General features: G+C 42.3%; 1 protein-coding gene across 3 annotated transcripts in view; it reads left to right on the top strand.

Annotated features, from left to right (window-relative positions):
* The window catches only part of PELI1 (pellino E3 ubiquitin protein ligase 1), a 56,609-nt gene extending 38,626 nt beyond the window's left edge, over window positions 1–17,983 (top strand). For all 3 annotated transcript variants that reach the window (XM_075535361.1, XM_075535360.1, XM_075535358.1), the window contains 6 exons: window positions 2,086–2,225; window positions 4,691–4,820; window positions 8,408–8,509; window positions 14,794–14,991; window positions 15,085–15,273; window positions 16,301–17,983. In XM_075535361.1, the coding sequence (XP_075391476.1) occupies window positions 2,155–2,225; window positions 4,691–4,820; window positions 8,408–8,509; window positions 14,794–14,991; window positions 15,085–15,273; window positions 16,301–16,867 (1,257 nt within the window). In that variant the 5' untranslated portion in view covers window positions 2,086–2,154 and the 3' untranslated portion in view covers window positions 16,868–17,983. The remainder of the gene's footprint in view (window positions 1–2,085; window positions 2,226–4,690; window positions 4,821–8,407; window positions 8,510–14,793; window positions 14,992–15,084; window positions 15,274–16,300) is intronic.
* Window positions 17,984–21,159: the final 3,176 nt, after the last annotated feature.

Below are 21,159 nucleotides of genomic sequence, written 5' to 3'. Positions count from 1 at the left end.
CATAGTCCATTATAGAGTTATTCTTAGTGTTTACTCGAGCTATTACATGATATGTTGTTTGAATGCTATGTATGTACACATCATTTTTTTAAAGCTACCCAAAACTTTTATTTCCTGTTTATGTTTCCTGCTTACAATTGCCTTAAATACTACTTGGCACAAACACATTAGTGTTAACAGTGTTTGCTCTGAACGAACATATTTTAGAAAATTTATGGAGGGAAATGTTACTCATATTTTTTCTTAGCATATTCATTCTTTCCTAACATTCTGGCATTATTTTATCATTTCTTTTTGGTTTGGGGAACTTGGTTTAGTCGTTCTTTTAGAGTAGCGCAACTAGTCACCAATACTTTTCACTTTCCATTCGTTGCCTGAGAGTATCTTGGTGTTTCCCCTAATTCTTGAAGGATATTTCCTTTTTAAGGAAAGTTTTATCTCTGGCTGCTTTCAAGACATTTTCTGTCTTTAGTTTTCAGAACGTTAGCTTAGGACGTGTCTTGCAGTGGGTTCTTTTGGATTGATTCTGTTTGGGGTTTGTTCAGCTCCGTGAATTGGTAGTTTTATGTTATCCAGCAAGCATTAGTTCTTCAAGTATTTTTTCAGGCTTTTTTTTCCTCTTCCACGTTCTGATTACAATGACACAAATAGTAGCTCTTTTGTTACAGTGTCACAGGTTCCTGTGGTTCTGTTCTTCACCTCCCCCCCACCCCCAAAATCAATGATCTCTTTGTTGTTCAAACTGACTTATTTGTATTAGTCTGTCTTCCAATTTAGGAGCCCAGGTAGCATAGTGGTTATCATCGGACTACAGCTGCCAAGGCAGCAGATTGACCCCACCAGCCACTCCACAGATGCCCAGAAGAGCAGTTCTCCTGCCCTGGAGGGTCACTGTGTGTCGGAATCAGTGAGGTGGCAATGAGTTTGTTCTTGTAGTTTTGTTTGTTTGTTTACTTCCACTTTATTGATTCGTTTTTTGTGCCCCTTTCATTTTACTGTAGAACCCATCACTGAGCTTTTCTGTTTCAGTTAATAAAATTTTAGTTCTAAAGCTTCTATTTGGTTCATGGAAGCATTTTTTTCATGGCGGCTAGAAAATCTCCTCAGATAATTTTCTGCATCAGACAACTCTAACATCTTTGTCATCTCCACTTTGAGGCATCTATGAATTGTATTTCATTCTACTTGGGTCATTTAGATTCTTGATATAAGTAGTTTTATATTTAACACTGGACATTTTCATATTATATTATGAGACTCTGGATTTGTCTGAAGTGTCTGTTTTTGTTGGCCTTCTCAGACACTTATGCAGTAGGAGCTAGGCACCTTGATACTGCCAGGTGGACAGACAGCCTCTGCTGGCTGGATAGGATGGAGTTCTGACCCCTGGTGTGGTTTCCACAACCCCACCATGGTGGAGTGAGGTTCATTCCTAGTCAGTGGGTTGGCCTAGGATTAGGGACTCTCCTGAAACCAGCAGTCAGGGTGTGGGGTGGTTCAGCATCAGAGGATGAAGTCTAGGCTTTCCCACTTGGCTTTGCTGATACAGTGGGGCCATGGTGTCTTTTGTGGGGTTTGGCTGGAGTGGAGCCGTTATTGTCAGAAGTTTTTTTTTCTCTTATTGGCCCCCTCCTGTTTCTTTGGCTAGAGAGAGTAGGCTTTTGTTGCCTTTTTTGTCTTCTCTTTTTGTGCTACGTGGCATTTTCAGATTGCTGGCTTCTTCAGCCACAAGCTGGGATATAAGAGACAAAAAACCACCTCAGGAAAACGAATGCATTGAGTTGTTCCTTCACCCCCGTCCCTAGCCAGTTTGTCTTCTCTTTCCTGGTCAGCGTCTCATGTGTTGTATATAATGACCAAGGGTTTTAGTTTTATTTAAAAGGAGTAGGAAAAAGAATATCTTAACTCTTCCTAGAATTAATTTATTTAAATTATTTTGTTTAATATATAACCCTTTGTAGAAGGTGTCACTTTGTACACTGTACATAATATTGTGCTCAAGAGGACCACTGAAAAGCAACCTCTTTAGTTGAACTAAACTCAAATTCATTGATCACATTATTCATGGAAACTTTTTCCCTCTAGGAAATAATGCAAAAGGTGTCCCAAGCCTCCTGATCAGTGGACAGAGATTTGAGAAAGACAGCCAAGCTCATGTTTTCTCCTGATCAAGAAAATCACCCATCCAAAGCCCCTGTAAAATATGGTGAACTCATTGTCTTAGGGTAAGTTTGTCCATCTGATGGGACATAAAATTAAATGTTGTCTATTAACTTTAACATGTAAGTTAAAGGTATTCATGTGGAATTTGTCTGCCTGCTTTCAAAAAGTATTAAAAGGACAAGCCAATGTTACCAAATCAAGAAAGGCTTTGAAATTCATAAGGTCATGCCATCTTAGTAAGTGCTCCAATTACAGCTCAGACTGCCTTCCTCTAACCTCCTTGAAAAGGTGGTAAAGATGCAATGCAACGTTATTTGGCTAATGTTACATAGACAATTTGCCTCTGTCTTCCTTGTTCGATCTTCTAGAAAAATTTGTCTCAGCTGACTTTACCCAAAAATCCCTTCGCCTGTTGAAGCTGTTTGGTGGAGGTTGGCAGTTACTTGTTCCTATGTCCCTCAGAGGTAGCTGTGCTTTGTTCGTAGGTTCAGTTTGATGTACTCTGTGGTGAAAGATGTCTCATAGGTACATGGCAGCAAAACGAAGCCCAGGACCTTGCTACCTGTTTGCTTTACAAATCAGGCCATCCACCTAGCTCCCAGAGACACAGTCTACAGAATGAGGAGTAGATGATTGCATTACTTCACTTTGTTCGCGCAACACTCGCCATAGCTACACTCGCCATAGCTACGAAAGGGAATGTTGCAGAAACTAGACATTGCAAACTTGACTCTCCCCCTGCCGTTACCTTCCTCCTGCCAAAAGAAACCCTGTTAGATATTGCAACATGGTTTAGAGTCAGGTTGGTACAAGTTCTTGTCTAAGTGAAAAAATGCATTGACGTTTGAGATGAAAGAGTGTGAGAAACTATGACGACGACCACGTGGTACCCTGAGCTTGTCTAGGGAATCAGGAATCCTAGACCCGGGGGCTCCCTCCAGCACCGTCAGCTCTGAGGAGCAAGTCCCTTCACCGTTTGGGACTTCAGTTTTCTGAAAAGTGGCAGTTTGACAAGATCACCGAAGCCCCTTTGAGACTTAAAACATCACACAACCCGCAAAAAAAAACAAACTTTAAAAAGGTCATAAGCTTAACAAGTACAATATTATAATATCCATATGTAACATTCTCTATATAAAATTATAAGTTCAAGCCACCTCAGTTCTAAGGAGATGAATGACAGACAGTCCATGTGAAGACCAGAGTTTCCATTTGTCTTAAAGGGCCCTCTTGGCCTAGCAGTTTCTCAGTTCATCCACAGCAACAGGAATTGTTTCTATGTCTCTCAGTCTGTGTCTGAAAATGCAGATGCTGCCCCTCCCTCGTTTCCTTCTGCAAGGATGAGTGGAGCTGGACAAGGTTGTCTGCGGGTTCTGTTGCTACTTAAAGAGCTTGAACACAAGGAAGAGGGTGGGAAAGTGGATGCCGCTACGACTGCAATCTGTGCCACTGAGCTGCAGGGTGGAAGAAGGTTAAAATGGCGAATTATGTTTATTTTACTACAAAAAAGAGAGATTCAGAATAAAGAGCTCTGAGCTACATGACCACAGCGTGGGAATAGAGAGCTTAGATCCAGAAGAAAGAAGGGTGAGTCATGCACCTCGGAGGCTGGTCCTGAGGAAGCCGCAGTGGGGCTGTTGGCCAAAGGCTTGGCTCTGTCTGGCTTTTCAGTCAAGAGTTAGCACAATGAGCAAGGCTTTCTCCAACAGAAATCAGTGTTTTTTTGTTTTATAAAGGATCAGTGCAATTTCTTTATATGGCAGTCGTTAAAAAAAACAACTCCCTCCATTTGAGAACATGATTCTTCTCTTGTCAGTCCAGGCCCAGGCCACTTGACAACCCCATTCTCCTTCCACCTCAAAACTGCCCTTGCTTGCTTCCTTTCTGCCAGAGCACCCAACCCACACTCTCAGGGGGACAGTGAAGAGGTCAGGGAATGAGGAGAGGCGATTGCTAATATAGCAGAAGTCGGATTACCACTTAGCAGACTTCTCAGCTGGGCAGGTTCTACCAGCAGAACGTGCATGTATTTGTGCGCATCCAGGTTGCTGAGACTTAACAGAGTCTGTAGAGCCTTTATTTTGTGTTCAACTTTTTAAGGGTTTGGTTCACAATTAAAGCAGATTCTATTTTGAACAATGCTAGTGTACTTTTCAAAGGTTATATTAGCACATGCAAACGTTCACCTTAAACAACAGGGTGCGTCATAAAGAGTTAGGTCTCCCCATTAGTCAGCTCTTGATTATCTTCAGTAGCAGAAGAAAGGAAAAGTACAGCCACTCAAGCTATGTATAATCTACAAGGTGCTTCTCTGACGTTGGAGCATCGCCAGAAAGCAGCTCATCTTGTTTCACACCCAGGCATCTGGTCTGGGGATCAGCAGTTGCTAAGAGGAACTTGAGATAATTAGAGTGTGCTAATAGATAATTAATGAGATTCATTCTGACGGGCAAAGTAAAACATCATTTTATAATTTTGTGGTTTTAACAAGAACTCACCTAAACTTTTCCTCTACCCCACCTCTTAGGTATAATGGGTCTCTCCCTAATGGCGATAGAGGACGGAGGAAAAGTAGGTTTGCTTTGTTTAAAAGACCCAAGGCAAACGGGGTGAAGCCCAGCACTGTGCACATAGCCTGTACCCCTCAGGCTGCAAAGGTAAGAAGTCAAACAAAAACCAAGTACATCACCTTGGGGAAAGTGTGCAAGACTTGTCTGTGTTGTTGATATTATATTATTCTCTGGCTTCCCCTTCATGTTTCTATTTCAGAAATTCTCTTTTGTTTGGATTTGAGAAGGTTTGTTTTTTTTTTCCTTTCCTTTTTCATGGTAAGATTGTTTTCATTTGGAATGTAGTGTAAGCAACACAAGTACACCTGAGAGGAGGATGGGCTAGCCTGCCTGGGCAGCGGCCTCTGATGGCGCAGAAGCAAGAGCACAGATATTCTAAAGCCTGTGTGCCTCCCAACCCTACTTGTCCTGGAAAGCCCCCAGCCCCCCTTCTGGAGAGGAGGTGCCCCTCTACTCCCTTCTGAAGGAGAGGAGGTGTTTGATCTAACGTGGGGTGCTTTTGTCCAGACAAAGTCCCACCCACCCACCAGGTCATGATGCACCAGTGTGAGAATCCATTCTCCAGGACAATTTTAAGAACTGAGAATCAGAGAAGACAGGAAGAAAGAACAAGATGACCAAAGGCCCTTGCAGGCCAGGATGGGCAGGGCTTTCTGAGAGGGATTCATGGCTGTTCTTTGGAGGGCTGCTATCTAGAAGGGGAATCCAACGATTTTCTATAACAAACCTAAACCAGTGGATGGAAATTAAAAGGGAATACCCCTTTGGCAAAAATAAATAAATAAATAGAAATTTAAGATGGTGGAGGGTGGGTGGGGGTGCAGGGATTTGATGAAATCCTTAGGATTGGTCAGTCTGCCCTGGCAGGTCGGGAGTTGCTGTGTTACTTGAAGGCAAAAGATGCTGGATCCAGGTATAATATATGTATTTATAGCCAGGTCTCTGGATGAGGTCATTTTTTAAACTAAAGGTATAGTCTCTGGAGGCTCTTGTTATTTGTTTTTGTTGTATGGGCCTCATGGCTTTTAGCAGTGGTGCGCACCTTGTACAAAAGTAAATAATTATTCATTTGAATCACAGCTGTAAAAGCAAATGCTCAGCCGTATCTACAATAAAACTTCCCAAACCCCTGGTCTGTTGAGTGCTTCTAGCCCCTTCCTGTCCCTACCCAAGTGAGAAAAGGTGGCCCCACGTCAGAATCCTGGGCTTTTCCGAGAACGGTAGGCAGGTGAGAGGACTGTCAGGTCTCTGTGTTGCCTGTGATTCCCTCTTATTTCCAGCTTTATATCACATATGGAATTGATACTGTGATGCACAAGTAAGACAAATTACTGTGCCCTTTGACTTCTGGAATCTCTTTAATTAAACATTCACGCGGTGTCCAGTTTTATACCATCTGAAGTATACTTTTGTAAATGCAATAAATCCAAGACAGTGAAATTGGTATATAATGCTTTAGTCCTGGGAGAGATTTGGAATTTTGGCTCTGTTTTATATCCAGTTTGCTGACTAAAACAGAGCCCTCAAATCTGCACCAAGCATCATCTTTGATTAGTTGGGAGCCAAAGTGTCCACAAAGGGGCCGGTTCTTGTCTGGACTCCTGCTGCTTGGTGGCAGAAAAGAAATGTGCTGAGCAGGTGGTGGAACAAACACCTGTTGATCTGATGAGAGCAGCTTCTTATAGCTCATTCCCACAGGAGAGCTTTTCGCATATCAGCTGCTGCAGGCCTTCGTTTGCAGAACTGTCCCACATATTACAGGACACTTAATACAATCTTGGAATTTTGCATCTTGTCCACAGAATCTCATTTGAGCCCTCACATCATTGTGACAGCCCCCCACCTCCCAAAAAATACTCCTCCATTTCCAAATGCATGCTGGACAGCTAGCACTGCCTCTGGGTGAGAACTCTTATTCTAGGACAGGTGTTTCTAACCCTTGCCTCAGCAAACCCTAATCCAGTGGTTCTCAACCTTCCTCGTGCCGTGACCCTTTCCTACAGTTCCTCATGTTGTGGGGACCCCAACCATAAATTAATTTTCGTTGCTACTTCACAACTGTAATTATGCTACTGTTAAGAATCAGACGGCCCCTGTCGTGACTTGCAGGTTAAGAACCGCTGAAATCCGTGCCTTTTCTTCCAGACTTACTTTGTCAAACTCCTCATATTTTCATTGTTAGCGCCTTCTCATTTTGACCAGACATCAAGAATCCTAGCAATCAGAGACTTGACTCTTTTCTCTGTCAATGTTAGAGGAAAGTTATTAGTGAGGTCGTGAAGAAACCGAATTGTTTAGTCTGGCAGTCATCTGGGATGAATAGTTAGAAGTCTACTTTCAAAGCCAGGGAGACCCAAACTTATGCTGGCACAGTTCTCTTTTTCGATCGAAGAGTACGGCCTAATAGAGGACACCGGAATTACAACATCAAAGTATCCAGATTTGGTTTTTAAAACTCTGTTATGTCACTCAGAATAAACATCCAAAAGTACTGAGCAGATATTTGAAAAGTTGATTAAACACTGAGGTAATAAAGTAAATTGTAGGTTTTAGCACCTGCAAAATCATTGTTCATGCGTGCTTACAATGTGGTACAAGCACAGTATGATCACTGCTGCTTCCCAGGGAGGATGGTTCTGTGGAAACTCCCCTCAGGTCTATCTGTGAAGGGTCATTTCTTTAGAAAAAGGAAGGAAATTCAGAAACACAGATGATATTTTTCAAGTCTTGAGAGAACTAACTGGGTTTGGTACCCAGGTGTTCATTGATTTTCTTTTCATATTTGAAATTTTCAAAGCCTTTCTTAATTTAAAGCTATTGCTGTAGATTTTATCAGATGAGTTGCAAATTGAAACCAAGTAATATTTTTCTAATACCTAAGTTCTGATTAAAATTCATTTTTCATTGCATCTCTTGGCTGTATGCAATCACTTCCTGTGCCTTAGTATCTGTTTTCCTTTTACGCAACCAGTTTTCACATCTCTTGTGCAATGGCTACGTTTTTCCTCTGATAGTCTCTACTCAGTGACATACATAGAAGACATCTGAAACAAAACTGAAAATCCCTTTTAGCTATGTTTATCGTCTGGGATACATCAGAAGTTAGTAGCTTTGTTCTCATTTCCCTTCTTAATGTTTAGTCATTCTATGGACATTTTTTTTATCAAGACCAGCACACAGCAAACACGTGTCTACAGAATCACAAGATAGTTAAGAAGCTAATTAGTTACCTGTGCAACTCTCAGTATGACTTTAAAAATTAGGTTTCTCTTACCTTGCAAGACTTCGCATTTGTCCCTTTCGGAGTACTGGTTATTGTTTTTCATTTCCTACATGGAATTCTCTTATAGCTACATTATAATTTAAAATATTTACAAGGCAGGCCCAGGTTTTATAATCTTTTCTATAAAGTTAAATTATGTTCCCTACCATCCCTGCTTCAGGAGATTGTTCTATACACCACTCAGTCTCACTCACCTCCTGTGTCACAGATGAGGTCGAGCAAGAGTTACTAATCTGTACCTTACATTTCAGAGGGAAAATACCTAACTAGGTCATATTTGTGATAAACATATGCGCCTTTGTAAGTGAAAAGATTCTCTGGAGGAGAAAAAAGATTCTCTGTCTTGAATGACCTGTGTGCTCACTTTTTCTCTTCACCGGTTCTCTCTCAGGCAATAAGCAACAAGGACCAGCATAGCATATCATACACCTTATCTCGGGCCCAGACAGTGGTGGTTGAATATACTCATGACAGCAACACGGATATGTTTCAGGTATTAAAATCAAATTTTTGTTTTGTTTTTCTTTTAAAATAATAATAAAAGTTAAAATCTGTTGTCGTTGACCCTGCAGCTGTGTTGGATGAGGGACTGTTCTATTTTAACTCGTAAACCCCACCTGTAAAAGTCGTGCGCAGCGGGGTTAAGAGGTGGGCTCTGCAAACAGTGAGGGGAACATTAGCTACCCCTTCTGCCCTCAGTTTCCTCCTCTGTAGCGTGCAAGCTGGGGGGGCGTCCTCGGGAACGCTCATGGGATTGGACGAGTTGGGACACGTAAGGTGCTAGTTGTGCCTGCGACTTAGTACGCGTACTGTGATATTAGCATTGTTCTCCAAAAATAGCAACTGAGAAATGTTCTGTGCATTTTGATAGCTTCACTTTTGTGCCAATACTCCCACCTTCCTCTTTATACACCAGAAATTACAAACAATTCCTAACGACAGGTTAAGCCAGAAAACCAAACTCATGGCCATGAAGTCCTTGCTATAACCCATAGCAGCCCTGTAGGACAGGGGAGAACTCCCCCTTGGGTTTCTGACACTGAGACTTTTCACAGGATTAGAAAGCCTCATCTTTTCCCTGCAGAGCGGCTAGTGGTTTCAAACTGCTAATCTTGTCACAGCCCAACTCAACCACTACTCTACAAAGGTTTTGTACAGGCAGTTACCAACTTACAACAATTCTTTACCAGTGACTCCACTGTCAGTCATTTCTGATATAAATCTTCTCAAGTACCTCTTTGTTTTTTGTTTTGTGTGTTTCTTTTTTTTATTTTAGTTGTCATTAATATTGCTTGTTATTATCAGTGTCTTTATAAATGTGACTGTTACTTGTTTACAGGGTTGGCTTGCAAAAGAACATCAGTGCTCTAGCTACTGCATCATTGTTTGTTCCCCAAGAATGGATCATCATAATTGTGGTTTGTCACAACTCAAAATCACCATTGTAAGGCAGGGACTACCTATATTCATATCACACAAGGGGTGCCCCCACAAAAACAAACGGCAAAAAGCTCCGCTGGTCGCTGGGCAGAGCTTTTGCAGTACACATTTTTCCCACAAGGCAAGCATGGAGCAACTCACTCTGAGGTAGTGCACCCAGTGGCATCGCCCTGGAAGGTTCGTGTGGTTACAGTGAATCTTAGTAAAAGCAGTTTCACTCAGACTTCGTTTTTGGTGATGGCTGATTTAAGAGAACAGGGTGCAGCTATGAAATTTTGTTTCCCTCTTGGGGAAAATTCCATAAAAACTGTTGTGATGTTGAACACAGCTTACAAGGACAGTGCTATGGAAAAAATTCCAATGTATGAGTGGTTTTCTTGTTTCAAAAAAGGTCTGTCATCAATTCTGGACTCTCTCAACTTCCCAAACGGATGAAAATGTTGACAAAATCCGTGCACTTGTGCTCGAAGACCCAGGATAGAACATTGAATCGATGGGGAAGTTATCTTGGAGCTGGGTTCAGCGAATTTTAACGGAACATTTGGGAATGAGAAGGGTCACTGTAGAGTTTTTCCAAGGTCATTACTGGTAACAAACATGGTGCTATTCTTACGACCCTGAAAGCCATTGTCACCTTGCCCCCAAAAAACTTGTCAAGTGAAATCTAAGATCAAGACGATACTCATTTGTTTTGTTTGGGGGGATTTTTTTGAATGTGAGGATAGTGCATTTGGAGTTTTTTCCACCAGGTCAGATGGTTAATCAAGTTTTCTATTTAGAGGTTCTGAAAAGGTTGCCTGCCTGGTTTGTGGCAGATGGGGGACTGGTTTTGCCACTGAGACAATGCACCTGCTCATGCAGCCATCTCAGTATGCCAGTGTTTGGAAAAAAACAAAACATGCCTTTCTTGCCCCACACACTTTACTCTCCTGACCTTGCTCCATGGGAATTCTTTTTGTTTCCGAATGAAAAGGGAAAGAAAGGGCAGCAGTTTGGTGGCATAGAAGAGGTGAAGGAAAAAATGGGCTGTAGCCATCCTAAATAGATAGTTTGAAAAATGTTTCCAAGAATGGAATCACAGATTTGACAAATGTCTTACATATATTGGAGAGTACTTGGAAGGTGGTAAGGTTATTTTGTTAAAATTTAAATACATAGTTTTGAAAAAATATTCTGATTTTTGTGGGGGTACCCCCTTGTATATATGAAGTCACACTTGTTTCTCAGCAGAAAATGTATTTCAAAACTAGCAGTTTGTTTTCTTTTACTTCTTTGTACTAGAATTTTTATAAACTGGTAAGCCCAAGGAGATAAACAAAATTCACGTCTCTTCTCCTTTAATACAGGGCTTGGTATAAACCCTTGGGCTTTTAAAAAACAAACACGTAAGATAAGAAGTACCAGCTAACGTTGCTTTCTCTTTTAATTATTGGCCCGAAGATTTTTTCATTTGTCTTTGTAAGATTAAATAAAGGAGAACGGGTCTGGAAAAGTCATTAATTACAGTCAATAGCAAGATCTCTCTTTGGAGTCACTCACGTCCTCCCTCATCCCTTTTCATGGAATACTGGGTGTCTTTTAGGTGGTGTCTCTGTGGGTAGTGTTCAAGGACGAGATGTTAATGGTTTCCTTCCCTTTGCCAAAAAGATACTGCACATAGTGAGATGCAGGTTTGTATCATGACAGTGCTCTTTTGTATCTGACCAAAGCCATCACCATGAGGTTTTAGCATGATTTTCTACAATCTGTTTTACTGAAAGTCAATTAAAACAAATGTGCCTCATATTTTTGGACTCAAGATGCTACCTAGATATTTGATCCTAGACTAGAATTTCAGAGTCCAAAAGGGCCTTGCATGAGAGGCCTTAAGTATATGGGAAACTTCCATTATCTTTAGTTCCATTTTTTCTACAAATTTGCTGAAGCTTCCTTGTATTAGTCGATGTAAATCCTGGCTTTTTTTTTTTTTTTTAAACAAAATTACTGAAATCCGGAGAGTTAAAGAATACAGTTTGTTAAGGACAAAGTTAACTAAATAAGCATACTGTGTTGTGGACCAGAGTCTTCACCATTCTATGGAGGTTTTTGAGTATGTTGTTGTAAGGAGCCCTGGTGGTGCTGTCAGGGACACAGTGGACTGGTAATGACAAGATCAGTGGTTCAAACCCACCAGCCACTCGGAGGGAGAAAGATGACGCTGCCTGCTCCGATACAGATTTACAGCCCCAGGAACCCTATATAAAGCCCTATACGTTGAAATCAGCTGGATGGCGGTGGGTTGGTGGTTTGGGGTAAATAAGTTGCAGTTTTTGTTTCCTCCTTTTCATTGAGTAGTACAAAGCTTTTCCCAACATCATAAACAGCTTGTATTTCAGTCAGTACACCTATGTAAACATGCAAACATTTGCCTTAAAAAAAAAGTTAAAACTAATCCTGGAGGAGCTGCTTTTGTAAACATTCTAGGATTAGCAGACTTCTAAAGTAAGCCGTTATTGTTCAGTCCAACCAGTATCGAACTTGCTCTATCCTGCATAGTAGTATGATGTAAGTAAGGGAGTCTATACGTTGGTTACATGCTGAGACACTACTGGCAGCCTGAAGGAAGTGCACACATCTGATTGGGTAGGAAAAGAGTGAAGAAAGGACTTTATAGTAGGACCTTTGTATCTGGACCTTGAAGGTTACGTGGGGTTTTGCTGCTCCAGTGAGTGAAACAGCATTCTCGCCCCACAAAGGATTTATAAATCATCAAGGGGACATAGGGGAGGGGGGTGGGTGGAATGAGCTAATGCCAGGCCTCAAGTAGAAAGAAAATTGTTTGAAAAAGATGATGACAACATATGTACAAGTGTGTTTGACAGAATGGATTTATGTATGGATTATGATAAAGAGATGTAAAAGGCCCCAATAAAATGATTTTTTTAAAGCCATGAAATGGCAAAGAGAAAGATTGACGAATAAGCTACTTGTAGCTGGAATATACTTTTTATGTAGTTAGAAATAGAAGACAATTAGACTATATTGATGAGTACGTGAAGTATGTATATGCTGTGGGGAAGCACCAAAGGTGTTCATGGAGGTGAGGAATGATGTGTGTTTATGTCTGGTGATCCCAAACCAAACCCACTGCCACTAAGACCATTCTGGTGACCTCATAGGGCAGACCTGCCCTGTGAGTTTCCGAGACTGTAACCCTTACAGGAGCTTAAAGCCCATCTTTCTCCCAAGGAGCGGCTGGTGGTTCTGAACTAGTGATCTTGCAGTCAGCAGACCAAGACATATGTAATCACTATGGCACCAGGGCTCCACATGTCCTGTGATAAGAGCTATCACAACTAATAGAAGGAAGAGGCACTAGAGTCTATCGGACTAAACGCATTCGTTTCTTGGCACCTGAGCACAATCTTCAAGTGTTTTTCTTCTTCTAATTTAAGATTTCATTGGTCTCACCTGCTCTTATCAATACTACTTTAATGGCTTAAATCACCTCCTCTAAGGCCCAGATCAAATGGCACCAATCTCCCTTCCAAATCCTTGCCTGTTTTGAATTCCTCTCCTTGGTTCCGAATGTTGATCTCTAAACACACCTTTTATGAATTTTTTTACATGACTCAAAGATTAGAGACCATTTCCTTTGGATATAATTAAACTAAAAATAAGGAACCTGCAGTCTAGTTACCTTTGATAACCAGCCATTTTCCACCTGCAACTATCTAAAGTAAATAAAGACATTGTTCTTGATGGGAAGAAGCCTGTGAAGAATTTTATCTCAAAGCATGCTGGCAGAGGACCTCTTGAAGCCCAACTAGGAGAGCAGAACAGTGGCTGGTGGCGGTCCCCTTTCAAGGAGGGCCATTGTTTTGTCTCAGTGCCTACAAGGAGGATGCGACATGATAAGAGCACTTTGAAATGGGTGCTTTAAACCTTTGACCCTGTGTCAGCCATTCCCTGGTTTCTTTGTTCTTTTCTGCTAGCAGCTTTTCAAAGGTCATGCTTTCACTTACTAACTACCACTGCCATCTGGTCGATTTTGACTCAGCGTGGTTCTCTAAGACAGGGTAGATCTGCCCCTGTGAGTGTCTGAGACAGGAACGCTTCCTTTGAGTACAAAGCCCGTCTTTCTTCCCTCAGATCTGTTGGTGGTTTCAAACTGCTGACCTCATTGTGGTTACCAAGCCATTGTGTAATCCATCTGCCACCAAGGGCCTACTTACTAGCTGCTCCCCCTGAAAAATGTATTTTAATTTGATGGTGTTGAATCAACTTCGTGGCAGTGAGAACATTTAAAAAATTAAAGACATCTTACCTGAGAGCCTTGTTGCTCTGAGATATGGTCAAGAACTAGGAAGGAAATAAAAACACCGAACCTAAGTACCCACACCCTGGGACTCTGTGCTCCCTGGAGAGAGCCTTGGGCTCTCTTGCTAAGGACCCATGGTGGTGGAGTAGTTCAGCGTTGGGCTGCTAACCACAAGGATCAGCAATTCGAAACTCTCAGCTACTTCTGAAGAGTTCCAGCCTGGCTCGCAAACCCACAGGGACCTGTTGGGCTGCTGTGAGTCAGGGTCCGTTTGATGGCAGTGAGCTTGGTTTGGGGTTCAAGTGAGTTACTGTGTCGTCATTGTCTCATAACCCTGGCAGAATCAGAGGAGCTAGGTAGAAGGGGTTGAACTCCTTGAGACACTAGCAGCAAGAAGTGGAGGTGGCAGCCTGGCAAGACAGAGAGGAACATCAGAGACATGTATGGAAGACTTGGCCGGGCTACTGGAGGACCCGCAGTTTAGTATACTTCTGTAGCACCTGAGAATTGCTGTATTTCAGAGTACCATAATTGCTGTTCACAGTGGACTGATCTGGAGTCTCCAACATCAGTATGTCCAGTATCTTCTGTAGGAGCCCTGGTGGTGTAGTAGTGTACACATGGGGCTGCTAACCTCAAGTTCAACAGTTCAAAGCCAGCAGGCAAGGGTGAAAGGAGGAAGATGCAGCTTTCTACTCCCAATAAGGAGATACAGTCCTGGAAACTCAGCAGGGCTATCCCACCCTGTCCTGTAGAGTTGCTGTGGGTCAGAATCGGCTCACCGGTGGTGATGAGTATGCTCTGATAGAGGAGGATAGAGTAAAAGTATTTCTATCTACAAGGGCTAAAATTAAGTTCTTAAGTTCATTGTTCCATGAGAGGCTGACAGGGGGATGCCCTTAGAGTTAAGTCTGACAAACTTGAGCTCTAGAAATTTCAGAGGCCCCTGTTCCCACTTCTTCATGCCTTTCATGAACCTATCTTCCACTGTGACCGCTGACTAGGTTTTCTAGCCGTTTCTTTTTTTTTCCCCTTAGATTGGTCGGTCGACTGAAAGTCCCATCGATTTTGTAGTAACTGACACAGTGCCCGGAAGTCAAAGTAACTCCGACACACAGTCGGTGCAGAGCACGATATCAAGGTTTGCTTGTCGGATCATATGTGAACGGAATCCCCCCTTTACCGCACGGATTTATGCCGCAGGGTTTGACTCCTCAAAAAATATCTTCCTCGGGGTAAGAAGCTTTGGTCCTACCTGCTGCATTATTTGGTACCAGCTCATGCTTTCAAGTAAATGAGAGTTTACCACTCACTCTTGCTCCTCCTAGGAGAAGGCAGCCAAATGGAAGACCTCAGATGGGCAGATGGATGGCTTGACCACCAACGGAGTCCTTGTGATGCATCCCCGCAATGGGTTCACGGAAGACTCCAAGCCTGGAATCTGGAGAGAAATATCAGTGTGCGGCAATGTGTTCAGCCTGAGGGAAACCAGGTCTGCTCAGCAGCGGGGGAAAATGGTAAGGACTGGGGTATATCTGCTCTCATGTAGATTGCTGAGCCAGGACGAGTCTCGCGTCAAGCACTGTTCTAAAAGAGAATGTACTGTATATACTCGTGTATAAGCTGAGTTTTTCAGCACATTTTTTGTGCTGAAAAACCTGGGGTTCGGCTTATACACGGGTCAGTGGTACCCCAGCGAGGTGTAACATCTCGCGGGTTATTGCCGTTCCTCCACCCCGCTGACACTGCAGGGCTTCGAATGTTTGTTTACTCACATCTAACCAATCAGAGCCGTCCTATGACGGGGACAGCTCCAATTCGCAGAAGCACCCGTAGTGATTCACTTATGCCGGCAGCTGAACTGGTAAGGATGTGCCTGTGGCTGCGCTCCGTCTCTCCCCTCTGGTCTCCGTGTTAATTCACATCCTGCGATTCCCACCCTAGGCTTATACTCAAGTCAATCGGTTTTTTGTTTCCCAGGTAATAATTAGGTACCTCGGCTTATACTCGGGTTGGCTTATATTTGAGTGTATACGGTAGTTTGTTTTTCAATTGAGACACTTAAAAGTTTCTCTGTCACATTTCTGTTTAAAACCTAAGCTTCCCTAAATTAAGCAGCACTATCTGTGTTTATATATCATTAGCCATGATACTTAACCCAGTTGAAAATACTAAAATTACTGTCTAGCCAGATATGTTCATCATAAACCTATCTTTACCAAAAGACTGAAAAGAGGTAAGTGACCACGCATCATATTCTGTCTTAGACTTAACTTTCTCATGGCGGCCGTCAAGAGTTTCTCAAATATTTACCATAGAAACTCAAGTATAAGCCAACTCAAATATCAGCCTAGGCACCTAATTTTACCACAAAAACTGCATTAAAAAGTGTGCTGGAAAACTCAGCTTACACTCGCATATATATGGTAATTGCAGTCATAGACCCAGTCTCTTGTAGAAGCAGCATTTAAGACCACAGCCATTATGCAAAACATCTACACACTAGTGTTTCTTCCCCCCCCCCCCCCCCCTTTTCTCCTTTAGGTGGAAATTGAAACCAATCAGTTACAAGATGGCTCACTGATAGACCTCTGTGGGGCCACGTTGCTGTGGCGCACTGCGGAAGGCCTGTCCCACACGCCCACCGTGAAGCACTTAGAAGCTTTAAGACAAGAAATCAATGCAGCCCGACCCCAGTGCCCTGTCGGCTTCAACACACTAGCATTTCCTAGTATGAAGAGGAAAGATGTCGTAGACGAAAAGCAACCATGGGTCTATCTAAACTGTGGCCATGTCCACGGCTACCACAACTGGGGAAACAAGGAAGAGCGGGACGGAAAAGATCGGGAATGCCCTATGTGTAGGTCCGTGGGTCCTTACGTCCCTCTGTGGCTTGGATGTGAAGCGGGATTTTATGTGGATGCTGGCCCTCCAACCCACGCGTTCAGCCCGTGTGGGCATGTGTGTTCAGAAAAGACAACTGCCTACTGGTCCCAGATCCCGCTGCCTCATGGTACTCACACTTTCCACGCAGCCTGCCCCTTCTGTGCACATCAGTTGGCTGGTGAACAAGGCTACATCAGACTTATTTTCCAAGGACCTCTAGACTAACAGTTGCCCTCCAGGACTGCATTACAAATTTATAAGCTAAGAGATTGGGGATTTCCAACCCTCTGTCCCCATCACCGTTTCTCTGCTCTCATCATTTGCATTAAGATGAAGAATTTTTCTAAACATTTGTAATAAATAGTAGCCATTTCTGAGCAAAAATCTGGGAAACTCAAGCAGAAGGGTTTCTGAAAGTATCAGACTTCTGAATCCTGAGTTCCGAAAATATATTTTAAGGAGAAAAAAAAAAAAGTCTAATTTGATGCCTTTGTGTTAGTGTTTTTAAATCACCCCATCCCATCCTCAGTGTTGAGAACTTGTTTTGTATAGGCCAAGGGTACTGTTGGTTCACACTCTGTTAGTTTACAGTGTGTCGCAAGCATTGTAAAATACAACCTGTATATTAACTCCCCCCCCCTCTATTTATCTTTATTATAGAAAATACCTTAGAGCGTCGTCAGAGTAGCATGACAGTGACGGGGCCACATCCTGGATGTGACCGGTAGTTTAGCGAGCACAGTGCCAGAGTTTGCCAGGTTAGGATGGAAGGACACGCGAGCCTCTCCCCACCACCACCTCATCTAAACATGGGATTTGGTAGGCAAGATACGTTTGTATACCAAATTCCTATTAGTTACCATTGTGTAAGATGTGTTTGCTTTTAACCACATGAAGATAATCAGGAAAGATATATTTTTTTCTCCTTAATGTTTCTCTTGAGTGTAGTACTATAACAAAAACTTAATGCTAAGAAACATTTTATATGCTCCTTTGAATATGCAATTTAATCTAGATTATCTATTTTTCTCCCATGATTACTAACCTCTTTTTAGTATCAGCAACATTTGGCAAGTTTATTTTTTAGATATAAACTGTGGTTCATCTGTTCACTGTTTCTAGAAAAGAAAAAGAAAAACCCATTCCCTTGAGAAAAAGCATAAATTAACACTTGAAAGGAGTGTGACTTGATTTGCTTTTAGAAAAAGAAATGCTTAATTAATTTTTCTATATCTGGCTTTATCCAGGCCTTAGGAAATCTAGAGAAGAGAAAGGGTTGAGTGACAACAGTGCCTGTCCCCGCCCCACCCCCTCCCCCACTTTTTGGGTTGTTTTTTAAATCCAGCAGACCAGCTTCAACAGTGGGTGTGAATCCCAAGGAGAGTAACCATCGTGAGACTCAGTTGAACACTGGGCTGCCAGGTGAGCACCAGGAACAGCAGAGAGGAGGGACGTGCTTGCATTGTCTGTTTATTCTCTAATTTCAATGAATTCTTTGCTTGCAAAAGCAAAAACGCAGTCTCTTGCCAACACTCCCTTTCCCCTCTTCTCTCCTCCCCACCTTTTTTTTTAATGCACCACAAAGAAACTATAGACAGTTGCACTACATCAAGCCCTATTGTGACACTTACAGAAGTTGGTAGATTTTTAGATTAGACAGTCATTTTTTAAATCCTGTTTTCCTTTAGTTCGAAAGGTTGTAGAATACTTCACTGACGGTAGCACATTTCTGTATGTGATAGCATAGCTTTAATTTAACCTGTCATAATGATGTTCTGAATTTTCTTTTGGTTTTAAGAAAAAAGAAGCAAGCCTTTGTTGCTTAGAAGCCATGAGCTATTTTATTTTACTTCCGCTGTCAACATTTTTCTTGTTCTTAAAAATGATCATTTGGGTTCACTCAGGAAATGCATGTCAGGAAACTTGTATTATAAGTTTACTAGTTGTTATGTATCAGTAACTGCTGTTACCCCCTTTTTCTAAGAAAGAGCCTTGATTTTGAGATTTTCCAGGCTGTCACATACCCGTGACTAATGCAAGGAAATCCAGTCCTGTGTTGTGTTTGTTCTAATCATTTCTATTCAGGCTATATATTGTAGCTAATTTTTATTTGCAATTAATTTATTCAAACTAAGTAAAATACTTTTCAAAATAGATGCTTGCCTTTGTGAGTTCATTTTTTACGTGAGAGTAGGAAACCAGAAGTGAAAACTTGGGTATAAAATCTGCCCCCACTCCCAGAAATAGTCATTTGAAGTCACTGGAGGGTTTGCATTGAGCTGGGAAAGCGCCTCTACTTAGTCACAGAGACTTTTAAGTTCATGGCCGAGGAGATGAGGCATTTTTCTAAGGGGTGTCCTGCTAAAGTGTTGCCTGCGGAATATCTAGACCATAGAAGATCCATGCTCGTCCCACAGTGCTTGCATTCTTCCTATCAGCTGGGGGGACACTGGGGTCATTTTTGATCTAATTCAAGTTTGGAAAATTTAGGAATTTAGACATTTTAATTCATTAGGTGTTTTTCGGTTCAAGTACTTTGCATCTTAGTTTTGTCAATGGCTAATGGAAAGGATACTTTTGCTTTTTCGTTTCTATTAAAGGATGTCAGTACTCTGAACCAGGAGGAGAAAAAGTTGTATTTAGATCTCCTTAGTGCACTGATGACAAAAAGCTCATCTTTATGATAACCCTCTGTATCAGAAAGATGTTAATATTTAAATCCTGTTTAACAGGAACCCAAAACTCCATTTCCCTCCATCTAAAATTTGGTGTCATGAAGGAAGACCATGCAGGTAGCTAGAGCTAGGATTCCTTGATCAGGTGATCTTAAAGCTATAGTTTACTTTCTTCATAATTAAAATGATCTTATCTGTTGTTGCTATGTACCACTGAGTCAATTCTAGCTCATAGTGACTCTAGGACAATAGAACTTATCCCATGGGTTTCTTAAACTCTTCGCATGAAGCAGGATAGAACCAGTTGCTGTCGAGATAATTCTGGCACGTTGCCCCATGTGTCCTGTAGAACTGTGCCCCATAATGTTCTCATTGGAAGTAGTCCCCGGCCTTTTCCATGCAGCCTGTAGGTGGATTCAAGCTACAGAGCTGTCTAGCAGCCAGCCTTTCCTTGTTTAGGGGCCACCCAATGCCATAGGAAGCAGGTTAGGAATAAATGTTAACAGTGTAAATTCTTGTCTATCATTTGAGCATGCCTATTCTATTGACCCTTCAAGATACTTGCTTCATTCCCACCTGACTGAGGGGGACCCATGGGTATTCACCGAATGGTCTTTAATTTTGTAAGAAAAATAGAGTTCTAACGCTGGTCCTTAATCCCAACAGATCATCTTGTGCTACCCCATTTTAGAGACCACTGTTGGAAAGAGTTCTAGTTCATTTCTTTATAATCGTCACTGAAACACTGCATACAAACTACATGCAGCCCCCATGGTGTGTAGCTCTGCACGACCCATGGTGACATACCAAGCCACGTACAGCTTGTATTAAAAATTCAAGGTACAGATGTTCATCACATAACAAACAGACGCGACTCCGAGATGCACTTCAAAATTAGTACTATTTTAAAGCTTTGTTTTTTAAAAAATACAAACGAAGGTACACTATGTACTTGAACTTATGATACCTATATATGTTCCAATTTATGTGACAAATTGGACTTAGTAGCAGAACTCATTCACACTCGAGGGACTGCCTGTCTGTCCTGTCCGCCATCCCTCCTGTAGGAGTTTACTCCTCGAGGAATTTCCTTTAATGCCATGCTCTCAAATCTTACCTGCTCATTCTTAGAGATATTTGCCCACGACGCCCCAGGCCCTGTTCTAAACAGGTGATTTCATAGGTGGTGGGGGGGAGTCTCTTGCCTTCAGGGGGCTTCTATTCTAGAGTGGAAGCTAGAAACGAATAAGGAAAATAAAGGGTACAACCTGTAGGAGTTCACATAGAGTACACATAATCCAGTGTGCAAGGAGGGGGTTGCAGTTGGACAGCCAAGAACGTTCATCCTGGCGATGCTTCAGTACAGCTCTGAAGGGAGTGACTACTTAGGAGAAGAGCGTTCCAGACAGGGAACAGCCACTGCAAAGGCCCTGGAGTAGACGCATATCGAAAGAGTGCACAAAGGAGCAGATGGACCAAGGTGGCTAACTGCTATGAACTGTGGGCAAGTAGGTAAGGTTGAAGAGGAAAGGGAATGCAGATGGAAATAGATCTAGTGAGAATGTGCCCTTTACTCCGGGTGGGATGGAGGAGGAACTCCAGCCTGAAGCAGAAACGGGGAAGCCTTGGTAAGAAGGCCATGTATGGCAGTAGCCCAGGAGAATGGCAGCGACATGGATCAAGGGAGCAGTGACGAGATTCTGGATACCTTTTCGATGTCTGAGCTGACAGCATGTGCTGGCAGATGAGATGTGGGGTATGAAGAAGGAGAACTCAGGTCAGTTCTCAGCAACTGGAAAGGTGAGATTGCCACTGTTTTAAACCGGGTTAAGTCGAAAGACA

The sequence above is a fragment of the Tenrec ecaudatus genome, chromosome 17 (genome assembly GCF_050624435.1).
Source record: "Tenrec ecaudatus isolate mTenEca1 chromosome 17, mTenEca1.hap1, whole genome shotgun sequence".
Taxonomy (NCBI): domain Eukaryota; kingdom Metazoa; phylum Chordata; class Mammalia; order Afrosoricida; family Tenrecidae; genus Tenrec; species Tenrec ecaudatus.
Note: the sequence above shows the minus strand (reverse complement) of the source record. Positions and strands in the feature narration are given on the sequence as shown.